Genomic DNA, 19,393 nt, shown 5'->3' with positions numbered 1-19,393 from the left:
ATAATGTGAGGTAAATTATTTTGAGATTAGTTATACAGCTGTTTCTCTCCATTTGGTTTAGAATTGGCTCTATCAGGTATTGACCAATGAAAACGTATTTCTCTCCAGAAATCTGGATCTGGACTCTTTGTCAGAATAAGGAAGTAAAATAAATGTCTGTGCCAAACTCCCATGGGATAGAAAGAAATTTTTGACTGTTAAAGCTTGTGTCGGTCATTCATATAAGAAACACTATTTACTCAAAATATTTTTGAATGAGACTTTAGGCTCCCTATGGAGATGATTAGCAAAATTTTCATATGTTTATATTTTTACTTTTGGACATTTCAAAGTAGTATTGGGATTCTATTTATCCTCTTATAAAAGAAAATAGCTGCAGTCCCAGAGCTAAATCTAGAAGGAATTCCTCTCCCACAGTGTTCCCTTGAGATTACAAGAGTTGTGGCAGAAACCGACTTTGCCCTTTCTCTAAGAAAGGGGAACCTGAGAGCAGGAGCAGTGACGCTTACTCCTATACTTGTATGTTGTTCTGTACATGTATGAGCTTCTCTAGGGTATCTTCTCTAGGGTATGTACTTAGGAGTAATATATAGTCCTCCTGGCTTTACGTTCATCTTTATGATTTATATCTCCAGCCTCAGATGTCTAACCACTCAGCATCTCGGATGCTTTGGATGTCCACTAGGTAATTCAGACCTAACATGTCCAAAAGTCAGCTCTTAATGTTACTCCCCGAAGCGTGACTTCCCCCTGGTGTTCACCAGCTCAGTAAATGGCACCATCATTCACCCCGGTGGCTCAGGCCAAAAACCTTGGTGTTATCCTTAACTCAGTCTTTCATTCTTTCTTTCAACACTATCACTTAGTCCAAGTCACCAGCATCTCTTGTATGGACTGCTTCAATAGTCTCTCAGTCGACCTCCCTGCTACTGCTCTTATGTCTCCTCACCCATTTCTCAGCACAAATATACAAACCCAGGTGCACGCATACAAACACACCATATTCTGTCCCTAGTGGCCAGAGTGATCCATTTAAAACATAAGTCAGAGTCTGCCTGTCTCCACTCACAATTCTCCAGTTCCTTCCCATCATACTTGGATTAAAAGCCTAAAACCTTACCATGGCCTAGCAGTTCCTTTATGATGTGGTGGTGGTACTTGGCTACCTCTCCCACTAGTCTTTTATCCCTTTTTCCTCAGATTCTGCTTTAGCCACACTGGCCCTCCCCTTGCTACTTCTCAAACTTACTAAACATACTCCAGTCTCAAGGCCTTTTCACTGTACTGCCTCTGCCTAGAAACATACATGTTAAAACCTGAGAAAGCCAGAATCTGTGTAAGGTGGAAGACTGTCAAAGAAGTAAAAGTCAAATATTTTCCACCAAAACGAGCGATAGAAAAGTGGTAAGACTGCACCCCAGTCAAAGGCAGAAAACTTGTGAGACCCAGAAAAAAAAACAGGGCAGTTCTGACAAGTTCCAGCTCTCACAGATTTCACTATATTAGACACACAGTAAATGTATGTTGAATGAGCATATAAAAACCATTAGACTAAGAGATAAGAGGTTAGACTTCTTATTTGGCCCTGGGCAACTTAGTTTTCATGCACGTAACTTTTCCCATCTGCAAAATTAAAATGTTGGTAAGATAGGTGGTTTTAAAACTGCTCCAGAGAAGTCCAGGGGCTCCACAGAATTCACCAGGGCCATCTCTCTCTAGGAGAAGGTGATCGAAATTGTAATCACAGAGGCCAGGCTTCAGAACTCCCCACCCCACCCTACCACTCCTTTGAGCATTTCAACCCCACATACTGGGCTTTCGTTAAGACATAGGGTTCAGCTGCTCAAAAAGGCAAGTTTAAAGATTCCTGGCCTCCAAGGTTCTTGTCAGCTCTAAAATGTTTAGGCCAGCATTACTCAAACCTTAACTGTTGACATTTTGAGCTGGATAGTTCTTTCTTGTGAGGGCTGCGCTGTGCATTGTAGGATGCTTTGTAGGATCTGTGGCCTCTACCTGGTAGATGCCATAATCCCTCCCCGACTCCAGTTCTGGCAATCAGAAAGGCTCTAGACATTGCCAGATGTCTGCAGGAGGACAAAATCACCCCTGGTTGAGAAAGGAGAAAGAAAAATCGTAATTTTATAAAAGTAGTAATCAGGGAGATACAAATGAAAACTACAATGAGATACCATTATGTACTGGCCAGTTGGCAAAAATTCTCAAACTTTTGTCTTCTAATTGTTGGTGAGAGTGTAGGGTGATAGAAACTCTCAAATGGCTGCTGATAGACATGTAAATTGGTAAAACTACCTTGGAAAATAGTTTGCATTATCTGGTAAAGTTGAAGATGTGCGTATCCTTGACCGAAATATACGGCTCCTGTTGATATACCCTGGAGAATCTCATACAGGTGTAGACCAACATACAAGTCTAGAAGTGTTCAATAGCAGCCTTGCCTGTGATAACAAAAAATTGGAAGCCACCCAGAATCCATTAGCAGTAGACGAATCCAGTGCCACAGGTAAATTGTGATGTATTTGTAAGTAGTGTACAGCAGTGAAAGGAAACTAACTACTGATACTGCAGCAACTTGAATGAATTTTACAGACATCATGTTGAGTGAAGGAAGATAGAAAAGAAATACATAACAGTATGATCCCATTTACATAGGATTCCAAAACAGGCAAATTAATGCCGTTTAGGTATGCATACATAGTAAAACTATCAAGAAAATCAAGAAAATTGTTATAATAGAAGTCAAGTTAGTGGATACTTTTGGCAAAGAGGAAGGGATTTCTGGGGTGCAGGAAATGTTCTATTCCTTGACCTGGGTGGTGATACCCCAAGTTATACCCCCAAATCAAATGTTCTTTCTTATGTTCCCTTTAGAGAACGCCAGATCAAGTGTCCCAAGTGCGGTAAGCTGTTCTTGAGGACAAATCACTTAAAGAAGCATCTCAATTCTCATGAAGGAAAACGGGATTATGTCTGTGAAAAATGTACAAAGGCTTATCTAACCAAATACCATCTCACCCGCCACCTAAAAACCTGCAAAGGGCCCACCTCCAGCTCATTGGCACAAGAGGAGGAAGAAGAGGATGACTCAGAGGAGGAAGAATTAGTTGACTCTGTGGGGGCAGAAGACTGTAGGATTAACAGTGCTGTGTATTCAACAGATGAGTCTCTCTCTGCACATAAATAAAAGAAAAAGCAGCAAACTATTTTGGATGCAAAAGGGAAAAACATAAGTAACCAGTTATCCACTACAACGTCTTTTGTATAAAATGGTTCTGATTTCCTTCCAGCCAACAGTCAAAACAGACTGAATGGAAATGAAGAAAGCACTTATAGAAGAGTGTTCTGATGAAAGCATCCCAGAGCAGTTAGAACACGCAGTGTAAGCTTCTTTCTTTGACTGCAGCTAACAAGTCTAAAGCAGCACCTGCCTTAACGTCGTCTGGCCTACCGAGCTTGGGTACAGTTCATTCCATCACCAAAACTCACTCTTGGGAGTTTTTGGGTAGATTTTGTTTCCCAAATCTTCAGCAGGTGCCTAGAAGGCAAATGAAAAAGGAGCTTCCAGGCAATAGGCAGTGATGGAGAGAAGAAAAGGAGGAGAGACACCTGGACCACTGTCCAGGAAACTAGCTTTGCAGGAAGCTAAGGTGAATCACCTGGTTACTGTTACTTAGAAATATTTCTGGGTTTAGACGTGTCTCTTTCTGTCTCTAGTAAAATTCCCAGCCACTCAAATGAAGGAGACTGGAGGTGTAGAGAGCCCAAGTAATGCCTGCTGGATTATCTCCTGATGACAAGTACACGTGAACTTACCTGACAAGTGGTACCTCAGCCCATGAAGGGAAGGAAGGGAATGCTCTAATATTCATATTTGGCTCAGCCTATGAACCGTATCAAGACACCATTCACCATTGAAATGACGCTCACCTTCAAAGCAACAAATGACTCTGAATGCATTGGTGCATTTGCAAGGTTAGATCCTCCATTTGTTTCTAGGGTGGCAGACCTCACCAGTTAAGCATGGTGGATGCCAAATGATTTGGAAGGTAAAGAAGGCTTAATGGTCACCACATTGGCCTGTTTTCAGGGTTGCAATCTAGTTAATTCATCCAGTCACCTGGTCTTTGTGTCTCACATGCATACCTGGCTTCCAGCAAGAAGCCGACACATCCTTAAGTTGACAGGGTTGATAGAACACGCTCTCTTGCTCTAAGCACAACCTCTGGGTTGGAGCAGAGACGACTCTTCAGAAAGGTTTTGCTGCTAATGTATTTATGGAATGAATGTATTTCATTCAAATCTGTATTCCTTTAGGAAGGATTGAAATAAAAACTTTTTTAAAACATAGGATTCCTCTTGTAATCTTGTTTTGTGAGGGAAGGAGCTGAATGAGTCTTTCAGTAGAAAATCAGGTATAATTTGAATTTTTTTAAGGTTAGAAGGGAGAAGGCATTCCCTAAGTATTACAGCCTTCAGGTCATATCCTAATGTGTCTCTGCATCTAACAGAGCTCAGACAAACTATGCTTCCTGTGTTTCCAGCTGTCCTGTCCTGCCTTTTTCCTCCCTAAGCTAGTGCCTTTTCTCTGCTGCCTCCATGAAGAACTGTGGCAGGTCTACAGTTGAGCAAGGGTGAGGCATTGGTGGTGGTTAGGGTGGCGGCTGAAGCCAAGTCATGAAACCTGAGTCAGGACAGCTCTGAGAGATCTGGGGCAGTTCTAGGTCAGACTTTTGCAAAAGACCAGCCGTGTTCCCAGGAATCCACTGCTCCTGGAACTTTCTTCCCTTTACCTCAGCAGCACATGATGGATTAAATTCTTTATTCTCCCAACACTAGTTGAAATGCAGCTCAAGATAGTTAAGTCTAATGTCAAAAAAAAAAAATTTGGAAAAGAGTTTCAGTGAGAATGTAGCTGTTATTGCTTATTACTTACAAGTGTCTCTTCCATTTTTTTAATCTCTTAGACTAAAATGACATGTTTTTAAGTCATTCTCACAAGATTAGTAAATTAAGAGCTACCCTTTCGACAAGGTTTTATGCTGAGCATTCTCTGCCTATTGCAGGCAGCCTCATCGATTGCTCTGTTGGGATCAATCTGTTGTGTAAATGACCACATTGGGAAGCAGGATATGAGTGTGGGCTCTGGAGCCCTGCAGAATGTTCTCTAGTCTGGGCTGCATGATGGTTTTGAAACCTTGGTCAAGATACACAGCTTCTCTGTGCCTTCATTTACTTAGCTGTAATTAGAAAACACCTATTAGAGTTCCCATTTCATAATGGTCTTTGGATATTAAGTGAGTTAATCCACGGGAAGGGCTTACACAGTGCTTGACACATAGTTAACAATACTGTTAGCTAACATTGTTCAGTTTCATGTTTGCCCAAGGTAGACCTCTATCCTAAAAAAAAAACTAGCTATAACAGCTGCTAACCAAAAGTTTGGCAGTTCAAATCCACCAGGTACTCCTTGGAAACACTATGGGACAGTTCTATCCTATAGGGTTGCTATGAGTTAGAATTGACTCGAGGGCAACAGGTTTGGTTTGGTTGGTTGTTAATGATTCAAGAGCAAGTTTCAGAGTCTCTTTTGACATCCATTTGGGTCTTTTCTTTCTTCCCTGTCTTTTTAATGACCTCTTGCTTTCTTCATGTATGATGTCCTTCCACAACTTGTCTGGTCTTCAGTCATTAGTGTTCAGTGCATCAAATCTATTCTTGAGATGGTCTCCAAGTTCAGGTGCAATATACTCAAGGTTGTATTTTGGTTATGGACTTGTTTTAATTTTCTTCAGCTTCAGCTTGAACTTGCATATGAGCAATTGATGGTCTGTTCCACAGTTGGCCGCTGGTCTTGGTCTGACTGATGATGGTGAGCTTTTCTATCATCTCTTTCCCACAGATGTAGTTGAACTGATTCCAGTGTTTTCCATCCGGTGAGGTCCACTTGTATAGTCACCGCTTATGTTGTTTAAAAAGATATTTGCAATAAATAAGTCATTGGTCTTGCAAAATTCTATCATATGATCTCCGGCGTCATTTTTGTCACCAAGGCCATGTTTTCCAACTACAGATCTTCTTTGTTTCCAACTTTTGCATTCCAATCACTAGTAATTAGCCAAGTCTTGATTGCATGTTTGATTACTTTCAGGCCGCAGAAGTTGGTAATCTTCCATTTCCTCATCTTTGGCATTAATGGTTGGTGTGTAAATTTGAATAATAGTCGTTTTAACTCATCTTCCTTGTAGGCATATCGATATTATCCTGTCACTGACAGCTTTGTACTTCAGAGTAGATCTTGAAATGTCCTCTTTGATGATGAATGCCATGCCATTCCTCTTCAATTTGTCATTCCTGGCATAGTAGCCCATATGATTACCAGTCCATTTCAGCTCACTAATGCCTAGGATATCATTCTTTATGCGTTCCATTTCATTTTTGATGATTTCCAATTTTCCTAGATTCATACTTCTTACATTCCACTTTCCAATTATTAATGGATGTTTGCAGCTGTTTCTTTTCATTTTGAGTTGTGCTGCCTCACCAAATGAGGGTCCCAAAAGCTTGACTCCATCTACATCAAGGCCAACTCCACTTTGAGGAGGCAGCTCTTCCCAAGTCATCTTTTGAGTGCCTTCCAACCTGAGGGATTCATCTTACGGCACTATATCAGACAATGTTCTGCTGCTATTCATAAAGTTTTCCCTGTCCAATTCCCCGCTGGCATTAAAAATCACCAGTGGCATAGCTTCCAGTATCACAGCAACATGAAAGCCACCACAGTACAGCAAACCGACAGACGTGTGGTAGTGATAGACGCCTGGAAAGAAAGAAAAGACCAAAATAGTTGTCAGAAGACCGGATGAGTTGTGGAATGACATCATACATAAAGAAAGCAAGAGGTCATTAAAAAGAAATAAAGGAAAGACCAAAATGGATGTCAGAAGACACTCTGAAACCTGCTCTTGAATGTAGAGTAGCTAAAGCACATGGAAGAAATGATGAAGTAAAAGAGCTGAACAGAAGATTTCAAAGGGCAGCTCAAGAAGACAGAGTATTACGATGAAATGTGCAGAGACCTGGAGTTAGAAAACCAACAGGGAAGAACACACTCAGCATTTCTCAAGCTGAAAGAAATAAAGAGAAAATTCAAGCCTTGAGTTGCAATTTTGAAGGGTTCTACAGGCACAATATTTAACACCACAGGAAGTATCAAAAGAAGATGGAAGGAATACACAAAGTCACTGTACCGAAAAGAATTGGTCGATGTTCAACCATTTCAGGAGGAAGCATATGATCAAGAATGGATAGTATCAAAGGAAGATATCCAAGCTGCACTGAAGGCATTGGTGAAAAACAAGTCTTCCAGGAACTGAAGGAATACCAATTGAGATGTTTCAACAAACAGATGCAATGCTGGAGGTGCTCACTTATCTGTGCCAAAAAATTTGGAAGACAGCTACCTGGCCAGCCGACTAGAAGAGATCCATATTTTGCACATTCCAAAGAAAGATGATCTAACTGAATGAGGAAATTACTGAACAATGTCATTAATATCGCACACAAGTAAAATTTTGCTGAAGATAATTCAAAAGTGGTTGCAGCAGGACATAGATGGGGAACTGCCAGAAACTCAAGCCAGATTCAGAAGAGGACCTCAAATGAGCGGTATCACTGCTGATGTCAGATGGATCTTGGCTGAAAACAGAGAATACCAGAAAGATGTTTACCTGTGTTTTACTGACTATGCAAAGGCATTTGATTGTGTGGATCATAACAAATTATGTATAACATTGTGAAGAATGGGAATTGCAGAACACTTAATTGTGCCCACGAAGAACCTGTACATACACCAAGGGCCAGTCGTTTGAAAAGAACGAGGAGATACTGTGATTTAAATCAGGAAGGGTGTGCATCATGGTTGTATCCTTTCACTCTACTTCCTCAAACTGCATGCTGAGCAAATAATCCAAGAAGCTGGACTATATGAAGAAGAATATGGCATCAGGATTGGAGGAAGACTCATTAACAACCTGTAATATGTAGATGACAACCCTGCTTGCTGAAAGTGAAGAGGACTTGAAGCACTTACTGATCAAGATCAAAGACTACAGCCTTCAGTATGGATTGCACCTCAATATAAACAGAAACAATCACAGCAAGACCAGTAAGTAACATCATGGTAAAGGGAGAAAATATTGAAGTTGTCAAGGATTATATTTTACTTGGATCCACAATCAACACCCATGGAAGCAGCAGTTAAGGAATCAAACGATGTATTGCACTGGGCAAATGTGCTGCAAAAGACCTCTTTGAAGTGTTGAAAAGGTAAGATGTCACTGTGAGGACTAAGGTGCACCTGTCCCAAGCTATGATATTTTCATTTGCTTCATATGCATGCAGGAGCTGGACTATGAATAAGGAAGACCGAGGAAGAATTGATGCCTTTGAATTATGGTGTTGGCGAAGAATATTGAATATACCATGGACTGCCAGAAGAACGAATCTGTCTTGGAAGAAGTACAGCCAGAGTGCTTCTTAGAAGCGAGGATGGCAAGACTTCGCCTCACATGCTTTGGACATGTTATTAGGAGGGACCAGTCCCTGGAGAAGCACATTGTGCATGGTAAGGTGGAGGGTCAGCGAAAGAGAGGAAGACCCTCCATAAGGTGGATTGATACAGTGGCTGCAGTAATGGGCACATACATAGCAATGGTTTTGAGGATGGTGCAGGACTAGGCAGTGTTTCATTCTGTTTTACACAGGGTCTCAGTGAATCAGCACTGAATTGACAGCACCTAACAACAACAACAAGTGATTCAAGAAGCCCTAGATTTTAGTAAAACTCGCATGATTTGAGTTTTCAAGACCAAAGCCTAGAAACTAGTTTGTAGTGTTCTTGTAGATCAGTGTACACTTGGTGTGTCCTTCCTAAAAGGGTGAGTTGCTCATAATCCTTGTATGTGTGCCAAGCTGAGGTCCCCAGCCACATATGAAGGGAAAAGAGGTGGCAGGCACTAGAGTCTGTCAGACTGGTGACATACACACACTGCCTTGTAAATACTCCTTCGCCTGTGTCCTGAGAAGTATAAACATGCCAGAAGCTTGCAGCCCCTCATCAGATATGTAAGCTTACATTATCTCATCAGCAAACTGCATGTTAGAGGCAAACTCTGAAGGATGACACATCTTTGTGTACACCAGTGATTCTTGTCTAACCAAGTATACTCTCTTAGATTGCTTAAAAAGGAGCAGCTTCAAGAATAGTGATTACAACTTAACCTCAGTTTTACAAATTATCATGAGCAACATAAAAGGCAGTAACAAGTTGTAGTGGTATGTATGGTCACTGGCAGATTTCTCTGCTACCAAAAGGGTTGAAATCCCTTGTTAGTTTTTTTGCTCCTTAGTTTCTCTTGCATATGCACACTTAAGTGGTCATCAGGCGCTCAGGACTGTGTAGTCCTCAGACAAGGAGAACTTTCTTTTCAGAATCTGTTAAGTGCCTGCACAATTTCAGGTGTTGTAGGGGGAACAGAAAAATGATAAGACTTTGCCCCCACTCTGTGGATACTCAACATCTTGCTGTGGTTCTAAGACCTGGCTGCACAGCTGACTTGCCTAAGGAACTTAAACCTTTAGATGTCCAGATTCAACCCCAGGCCTACTGATGATTGGCATTTTTATTTATTTTATTTTATCTTTTTGAATTCTGCACAGTTTATTGAGTTCTAGAATAACTTGTGGTCACCAGAAATTAATAAACTCTAAGGTTACACAGTGTAACTGTAAGACAAATATTGTGGTCAGGAAGTACTTGGTTATCTGTTGCATGACTAACTTTTTTAAATATTGTGTTTTAGGTGAAAGTTTACACAGTAAATTAGGTTCCCATGTAACAATTTTTATGCAAATTGTTCCGTTAACATTGGTTACAGTTTTCACAATGTGTCAGCATTCTCATTATTTCCATTCTGTTTGTTCTGTTTCCATTGATCTAGCTTCCCTTCACCTCCTTGTCTTTGCTTTTGGGTAAGTGTTGACCATTTGGTCTCATACAGTTGATTGTTTAAGAGTCGGCCTTTTTAAAAGGCTCCCCCAGGTGATTCTGGAACAGGCCACAGGAATCTTGTGTTGGGGACCGTGCAAGATACAGACCGAGACTTGTGTACCTTCTTTGATAGTGAGAGTATGGCAAATGTTAAAGATACAAAGTGTTACTAAATTCTAGGGACAAGAGAGAAAAAGTCATACTAAAAAGAATTAGTGAAGAAAGGTGGATAATGTTCAAGCCTGGATCTGTGGTGTAGTAAAAGAAGGCAGGGGCTTTGAGAAGAGAATGAAGGGATTGAGTCTGGAAAACTAACAATTTGAGATACAAGACTGAAAATTTTAGAATGACTAGTTTGCCAAATAGCTGTTTGTTTTTTGTTTTTAATTACAATGATAGTGCTTAATTTGTGGCAGGTATTGTTCTGTGCCTTTAAAAATATTAGCATGTTTAATCTGCACAGTAGACCTGTGATTATTTGTAGGTTACATAAGAAGAGAGTGAAGTGCAGAAAGGTTAATTGGTCCACCATCATGGCTAAGTGGCAGAGCCAAGATTTAAACAGTTTGCCTAGAGACCTGGTTAAAATTGGGATCTCACCATGGGGTGTATCTTGGCTAAAAGCCTTTAAAGGAAATCACACAGAAAATCTAAACTGTTCAATGTAGACAAAGCATATTTGTTATTAGAGATCAGCACGTGGAAAGTATGCTTTGGTCTTCTATTTTCTGCTCTCCTGCGCCCGAACCCTCTTCCGCTCACCTCCCAACACACCTCTTCATGCTGCTGCATACTTGCAGAGGCACAGGTTGGAAATGGGTTTTGGGGTAGGACAAGCATCAAGATCAGCTAATGGCCAGAGTAGGGAGAGACAGATCACTTAAGGAGAAAAGTACTTTGGGAAAGTTGATTTCTTGAAGGATCTATCTTTGGTCATTAAACACGACTGCCAGCCCTTCTTAGCTAGCATGGTCTAGGGCACCTGTGACATACTTACAGATATAGTCAGTAATAGCAGTAGTGTATTTTAATATTTGTTTAGTCCTCATAGGGCATTATAAAAGTAGATTTTATCCCATGTTATTGAAAATGGAGTTCAGAGAAATTAAGATTTTCTGCATTTCAAAATCAGTGATTTGCTGCTTGGGAGCATTTTTTAGAATGTGTATATTTCTCCTCTAGAGATTTCTTCTATGTTAATCTCCATGACTAGATTATTTTGACTCTGCTTATTGTTCTGAACCCTCATTTTAGGGTGCTTTGCACTGCTGTCTGTAGTAGTTGTATATTTGCCCTGGGGCTGTGAAATGCATTTTTATAAGCAGAGAACACCTCTGTGGCCCGTTGGTCTTAATTGATTAGAGACAACTGGCACTCGGCTCTGAAAAATGAATTATTCACAAGCACAGGAGATAATATAATATTCTGTTAGGGAGACACTTGACCAAGATATGCTGTAGCAGAATGAAAGCGAGCTAGGCTGTTTTGTATCTGAACTTGCCAACATGCAGATAGTGTGTTTCATGACAAGAGAAAAGCAGATGGTTCATTCATTCAGCAAATATTTGTGTCTCCTTTAGGAAAAGAACGTGTAAGACTTTAAAGGGGGCGGGGAGAGGTAGTGTATATAAAGCAAAACTGGTTTGTGACCAGGAAATTCAATTTCAACTCCAGAAGCAATCACTAGACAGAAAGGAAGAGAACTCAAGTGTATTAAGCCCCTTCTGTGTGGTTAAGTAGAAGAAGTTGTGGTGGCATAGTGGTTAAGCGCTTAGCTGCTAACTGAAAGTTCAGGGATTCAAACCTACCAACCACTCCACGAGGGAAAGTTGTGGTAGTCTGCTTCCATAAAGATTACAGCTTTGGAAACCCTGTGGGGCAGTTCTACACTGTTGTACAGGGTCGCTATGAGTTGGAATTGACTCGATGGCAGTGGGTTTTTTGGTTTTATGTGTTAAGTAGGAGCCCTGGTGGCACAGTGGTTGAGTGCTCAGCTGCTAACTGAAAGGTCAGCAGTTTGAACCCACCAGCAGCTCTGCAGGAGAAAAGATCCTGGTGACCTGCTCCGTAAATACCAACCAAAACCAACCCCTTGCCACCAAGTCAATTCCAAGGAGTGGCTGGTGGATGTGAACTGCCGACCTTTTGGTTAGCATCTGATCACTTAACCACTGCACCACCAGAGCTCCCTATAAAGATTACAGTCTAGGAAACCCTATGGGGCAGTTTTTCTCTGTCCTATAGGCTCACTGTGACTCAGAATCAACATTATGGCACACAACAACATGTGTTAAGTAGGTCCGTGGGTGGTGTAAACAGTTTGCTCTCAGCTACTAACCTAAAGGTCGGTGGTTTGAACCCACCCAGTGGCACCAAGATAGAAAGGTCTGGTGATCTGCTTCTGTAAAGATTAGTCAAGAAAACCTTGTAGAGATCTTGGAAGCTCCATAGACACATCAAAACTCTGATGGACCGAATTGCTGGACTGAGGGCTGTGGGGACCATGGTCTCAGGGAACATATAGCTCAGTTGGCATAACATTGTTTATAAAGAAAATGTTCTACATTCTACTTTGGTGAGTAGCGTCTAGGGTCTTAAAAGCCTGTGAGCGGCCATCTAAGATACTCCACTGGTCTCATCCCTTCGGGAGCAAGGGAGAATGAAGAAAAAGATACAAGGGAAAGATGAGTCCAGAGGACATGGCCTCCACCAGACTGAGTCCAGTACAACTAGATGGTGCCCGGCTACCACCACTGACTGCTCTGACAGGGATCACAATAGAGGGTCCTGGACAGACCTGTAGAAAAATGTAGAACAAAATTCTAACAAAAAAAGAACAGACTTACTGGACTGACAGAGACTGGAGAAATCCGGAGAGTATGGCCCCCCAGACACCCTTTTAGCTCAGTAATGAAGTCACTCCTGAGGTTCACCCTTCAGCCAAAGATTAGACAGGCCCATAAAACATGAGACTAAATGGACAAACTAGCCCAGGGGCAAGGACTAGAAGACAGGAGGGGACAGGAAAGCTGATAATAGGGAACCCAAGGATGAGAAGGGAGAGTCTTGACATGTCATGGGGCTGTTAACCAATGTCATAAAACAGTATTTGTACGAACTGTTTAATGAGAAACTAGTTTGTTCTGTAAACCTTCTAAAGTAAAATAAAAAAATTTTTTTTCAAAACCTCGTGGAGCATAGTTCTACCCTGTAACACATGGGGTCGCCATGAGTCAGAATTGACTCAGTGGCAGTGGGTTTTGCTTTCTGGTTTATGTGTTAAAAGTATTTTATCTATACACAATAACAACCTTGTAAAATAGAATATCTTTTTTTTTTTTTTTAGTGGACCTGGAGAGTCACAGAATTTAATGCAGTTTTTAAGTTGGAGGATTAGAATTCAAACTCAGGCTGACAGGTTTCACTGTAAAATGATTGGTATTGGCACAGGAAATAATAGACAAAGACATCAGTAGAACAGAATAGAAAGTCCAGAATAATATACACAAATACAGGTAAGTTATAAAGCTGGCATCCACCAAGAAAATCAGCTGAAAAACTTAAGAACTAATGAGAGAGTTTAGTAAGTTGCTCAGTACAAAAAGCGTTAACAGTTTTAATGAGTCTTTTATATGTTAGTAATAACCACTTATAAAATAGGAGAAAAGTGTCCTATTCACATTGGTACCAAAACTATAAAAACCTAGGAAAAAGTCCAAACAACTGGCAAAGTCTATATGAAAAAAGACTAACACTTCATTGAAAAACATAAAAGAAGAGCAAATACACAGAAAGCTATCCTGTAAACTTAAATGGGAAGGTTCAATAGTGGAAAATTGTTCAATTTCTCTGAAAGTACTAAGTCAATAAAACACTATTCAGTATCCCGAAGAGATTTTTATGGAACTTGACAAGCTCAAGTTCATCTAAAAAAGCATGAAAGAATAACCAGAAAATTTTTTTTTGGAGAAGATGAACTATGAGGCGAACTTTTCCTGTTAGAAACCAAAATTTACTTTAAGGCTACTGTAATTACAGTAAAACCTGCAAAAGCCAGAATCTGTGTAAGGCAGAAACCTGTCAGAGAAGGAAAACTCAAATATTTTCCACTAAAACGAGCAATTCGCAAGTGGTAAGACTGCACCCTGTCAAAGGTGAAAAACTTGGAAGACCTGGAAAAAGCAGTCCTGTTGAGTTCTGGCTCTCACAGGTTGTACTGCAAAACGGTATTGATACAGGAAATAATAGACAGAGGCATCAATGGAACAGAATAAAAGTCTAGAATATACACAGATATAGGTAGGTTATATATATAAAGCTGGCATCTCAGTGGGGAAAGAATGGACTACTCAATAAATGGAATTGGGTTAATTAGCTATCCATTTGGAAAAAATATTAAATGATATTTTTGCCTCAGCCTATACAGAGAAAGAAATTCCAGATGAATTAAAAAATGTAAAAAAACAAATCCAAGTATTTTTAAAGTATTGTGGTGGGGAAGCCTTTCTAAACAAGACTAAACTGAGATGCTATAAAGGAAGAGAAGGACAGATACAGCTATAGAAAAATGAAAATCTAAACTCCTAATCAAAACTGAGAGACAAGTGACATACCAAAAGAAAACATGATTTGATTAATATACATAATGTAAAACACCTACAAATCAATTTTGAAGATTTCTGCCCTTTGTTGTTACTTTTTAGCTTTAAAAAACTTTATTGTGCTTTAGGTAAAAGTTTACAGTGCAAATTAGTTTCTCATTCAGAAATTTATACACATTTTGTTTTATGCCATTGATTGAATCCCTGCAATGTGTCAGCACTCTTCCCCCTTTCCACCCTGGGTTCCCGGTGTCCGTTTATCCAGTTTTCATGTCCCTTCCTGCCTTCTTGTCTTTGCTTTTGGGCAGGCGTTACCCATTTGGTCTCATATACTTGATTGAAATCCTCCACGTGCCTGTCAGTTTGTCATACTATGGGGGCTTTTGTGATGCTGGAAGCTATGCCACCAGTATTCAGACACCAGCAGGGTTACCCATGGCGGACAGGTTTCAGCTGAGCTTCCAGACTAAGACTAGGAAGAAGGACCAAGGCAATCTACTTCTGAAAAGAATTAGCCAGTGAAAACCTTATGAATAGCAGCAGAACATTGTCTGATACAGTGCCGGAAGATGAGCCCCTCAGGTTGGAAGGCACTGAAAATACGACTGGATCCAGCTATCCGGCTCCTTGGAATATATCCTAGAGAAATAAGAGCCATCACACGAATAGATATATGCAGGTCCATGTTCATTGCAGCACTGTTCACAATAGCAAAAAGGTGGAAACAACCTAGGTACTCATCAATGGATGAATGGATGAACATGGTATATCCACACAATGGAATACTATGGAATGATAAAGAAAAGTGATGAAGCCGTGAAACATGGAGGAATCTGGAGGGCATTATGTTGAGTGAATTTAGTCATTCACAGAAGGGCAAATATTGTATAAGACCACTACTACAAGAACTCAAGAAAAGGTTTAAACACAGAAGAAAACGTTCTGATGGTTACAAGGGTGGGGAGGGAGGGTGAGGGTTATTTACTAGATAGCAGAGAATTATCTTAGGTGAAGGGAAGGACAGCACACACTACAGGGGAGGTCAGCACAACTGGACTAAACTAAAGCTAAGAAGTTTCCTGAATACAGTCAAACAATTTGAGGGACAGAGTAGCAGGGGTACGGGTCTGGGGACCATGCTTTCAGGGAACATCTAGGTCAACTGGCATAACAAAGCTTATTAAGAAAATGTTCTGCATCCTACTTTCATGAATTGCATCTGGGGTCTTAAAAGCTTGCAAGCGGCCATCTATGATGCATCAATTGGTCCTAACCACCTGGAGTAAAGGAGAATGAAGAACACCAAAGACACAAGGAAGGTATTAGCCCAAGACACAGAAAGGGCCACATAAACCAGAGACTTCATCAGCCTGAGACCAGAAGAACCAGATGGTGCCTGGCTACCACCAATGACCGCCCTGACAGGGAACACAACAGAGGGTCCCGGCCAGAGCAGGGGAAACGTGGGGTGCAGAACTCAAATTCTAGTAAGAAGACCAGACTTAATAGTATTGTGACTGAGACTGGAGGAACCCTGGAAAGCATGGCCCCTGGATTCTCTGTCAGCCTAGAACTAAAACAATTTCCGAGGCCAACTCTTCAGACAGGGATTGGAATGGACTGTGGGACACAAAGTGACACTCATGAGGAGTATGCCTTTTAGCTCAAGTAGATAAAAGAGACTAAATGGGCAGCTTCTGTCTGGAGGTGAGATGGGAAGGCAGAGAGGGTTAGGAGCTGGTTGAATGGACATGGAGAATCGGGTGGAAAGGAGGAGTGTGCTGTCACAGTATGGGGAGAGCAGTTAGGGTCACATAACAATGTATGTATAAATTTTTGTATGGGAGACTAACTTGAAATGTAAACTTCATTTAAACTACAATAATAAAAAGGAAAAAAAAAAAAAACAATTGGGGAAGAGCTGCCTCCTCTAAGTAGAGTCAACCTTAATGACATGGATGGAGTCAAGCTTTTGGGACCTTCATTTGCTGATGTGGCACAACTCAAAATGAGAAGAAACAGCTGCAAACACCCATTAATTGTAACATGGACTATACGATGTATGAATCTAGGAAAATTGGAAATTTTCAAAAATGAAATGGAATGCATAAAGATCAATATCCTAGGCATTAGTGAGCTGAAAGGGACTGGTATTGGCCATTTTGAATCAGACAATTTATATGGTCTTCTATTCTGGGAATGACGACTTGAAGAGGAATGGTTTTGGCATTCATCGTCAAAAAGATCTATCCTGAAGTACAATGTCAGTAATAGGATAATACCTATATGCCTACAAGGAAAACCAGTTAGTATGACTATTACTCCAATTTATGCACCAGCCACTAAGGTCAGAGATGAAGAAATTGAAGATTTTTACCACCTTCTGCAGTCTGAAATTGATAGAACATGCAATCAGGAATCATTGATAATTACTGGTGATTGGAATGCGAAAGTTGGAAACAAAGAAGGAGGATCGGTAGTTGGAAAATACAGCCTTGGTGATAGAAACGATGCTGGGGATCCCATGATAGAATTTTGCAAGACCAATGACTTCTTCATTACAAATGCCTTTTTTCACCAACATAAACTGTGACTATACACGTGGACCTCACCAGATGGAATACACAGTAATCAAATCGACTACATCTGTGGAAAGAGACGATGGAAAAGCTCAGTATCATCAGTGAGAGCAAGGCCAGGGGCCGACTGTGAAAGAGACCATCATGTGCAAGTTCAAGTTGAAACTGAAGAAAATTAGAGCAAGTGCATTAGAGCCGAAGTTCGACCTTGAGGATATCCCATCTGAATTTAGAGACCATCTCAATAATAGATTTGACGTGGTCAACAAATGACTGAAGACCAGATGAGTTGTGGAATGACATCAAGGACATCATACATGAAGAAAGTAAGAGATCATTAAAAAGACAGGAAAGAAAGAAAAGATCAAAATGGACGTCAGAAGAGACTCTGAAACTTGCTCTTGCATGTCGAATAGCTAAAGCAAAAGGAAGAAATGTTGAAGTAAAAGAACTGAGCAGCAGATTTCAAAGGATGACTCGAGAAGACAAAGTAAAGTATTATAATGACATGTGCAAAGACCTGGAGTTAGAAAACCAAAAAGGAAGAACACGCTAGGCATTTCTCAAGCTGAAAGTGCTGAAGAAAAAATTCAAGCCTTGAGTTGTAATACTGACGCATTCTATAGGGAAAATATTAAACGACCCAGGAAGCGTCAAAAGAAGATGGAAGGAATACACAGAGTCACTATACAAAAAAGAATTGATCAGTGTTCAGCCATTTCAGGAGGTAACATATGATCAGGAACCAATGGTACTGAAGGAAGAAGTCCAAGCTGCACTGAACGCATTGGTGAAAAGACTCCAGGAGTTCACAGAATACCAATTGAAACGTTTCAACAAATGGATGCAGTGCTGGAAATGCTCACTCATCTATGCCAAGAAATTTGGAAGACAGCTACCTGGCCAACCGACTGGAAGAGATCCATATTTATGCCTATTCCCAAGAGAGGCGATCCAACCAAATGTGGAAATTATCAAACAATATCATTAATGTCACATGGCAAGTAAAATTTTGCTGGAGATCATTCAAAAATGGCTGCAGCAGTACATCAACAGAGAACTCCCAGAAATTCAAACTGGATTCATAAGAGGATGTGGAACCAGGGATATCATTGCTGATGTCAGATAGATCCTGGCTGAAAGCACAGAATACCAGAAAGATGTTTACCTGTGTTTTATTGACTATGCAAAGGCATTTTACTGTGTGGATCATAATAATTGTGGATAACATTGCGAAGAATGAGAATTCCAGAACACTTCATCGTGCTTATGAGAAACCTGTACGTAGATCAAGAAGCAGTCATTTGACAGAACAAGGGGATACTGTGTGGTTTAAAGTCAGGAAAGGTGTGTGTCAGGGTTGTATCCTTTCACCATACTTACTCAGTCTGTATGCTGAGCAAATAAGCCGAGAAGCTGGACTATATGAAGAAAAACAGCATCAGGATTGGAGAAAGACTCATTAACGACCTGAGTTATGCAGACGACACAGCCTTGCTTGCTGAAAGTGAAGAAGACTTGAAGCACTTACTGATGAAGATCAAAGATTACAGCCTTCAGTACGGATTACACCTCAACATAAAGAAACAAAAATCCTCACAACTGGACCAATAAGCAACATCAAGATAAATGGAGAAAAGATCGAAGTTACCAAGAATTACGTTTTACTTGACTCCACAATGAACACCCATGGAAGCAGCAGTCAAGAAATCAAAAGATGCATTGCATTGGGCAAACCTGCTGCAAAATACCTCTTTAAAGTGTTGAAAAGCAAGGATGTCACCTTGAAGACTAAAAGATGCGCCTGACTCAAGCCGCAGTGTTTTCAATTGCCTCATATGCATGTGAAAGCTGGACTTCCAGAATTTACGCCTTTGAATTGTGGTGTTGGCAAAGAATAGTGAATATACCATGATCTGCCAAAAGAACGAACAAATCTGTCTTAGAAGAAGTATAACCAGAATGCTCCCTAGAAGCAAGTTTGGCAAGACTATGTCTCACATGCTTTGGACGTGTTATCAGGAGGCATCAGTCCCTGTAGAAGGACATCATGCTGGTAGAGGGTTAGCGAAAAAGAGGAAGACCCTTGATGAGATGGATTGACACAGTGACTGCAACAGTGGGCTCAAGCGTAACAAGGATTGTGA

The 19,393-nt window shown here is 40.7% G+C and overlaps 1 protein-coding gene across 2 annotated transcripts in view; it reads left to right on the top strand.

Annotated features, from left to right (window-relative positions):
• PRDM4 (PR/SET domain 4) overlaps window positions 1-5,519 on the top strand; it is a 40,278-nt gene extending 34,759 nt beyond the window's left edge. For both annotated transcript variants that reach the window (XM_023729018.1, XM_004373798.2), the window contains one exon: window positions 2,890-5,519. In XM_023729018.1, coding sequence (XP_023584786.1) covers window positions 2,890-3,202 — 313 coding nt within the window. In that variant the 3' untranslated portion in view covers window positions 3,203-5,519. The remainder of the gene's footprint in view (window positions 1-2,889) is intronic.
• Window positions 5,520-19,393: the final 13,874 nt, after the last annotated feature.

Source organism: Trichechus manatus, unplaced genomic scaffold, assembly GCF_000243295.1.
Source record: "Trichechus manatus latirostris isolate Lorelei unplaced genomic scaffold, TriManLat1.0 scaffold00027, whole genome shotgun sequence".
Lineage (NCBI taxonomy): Eukaryota > Metazoa > Chordata > Mammalia > Sirenia > Trichechidae > Trichechus > Trichechus manatus.
The sequence above is the reverse complement of the archived record's forward strand: the minus strand, read 5'-3'. Positions and strand labels throughout refer to the sequence as shown.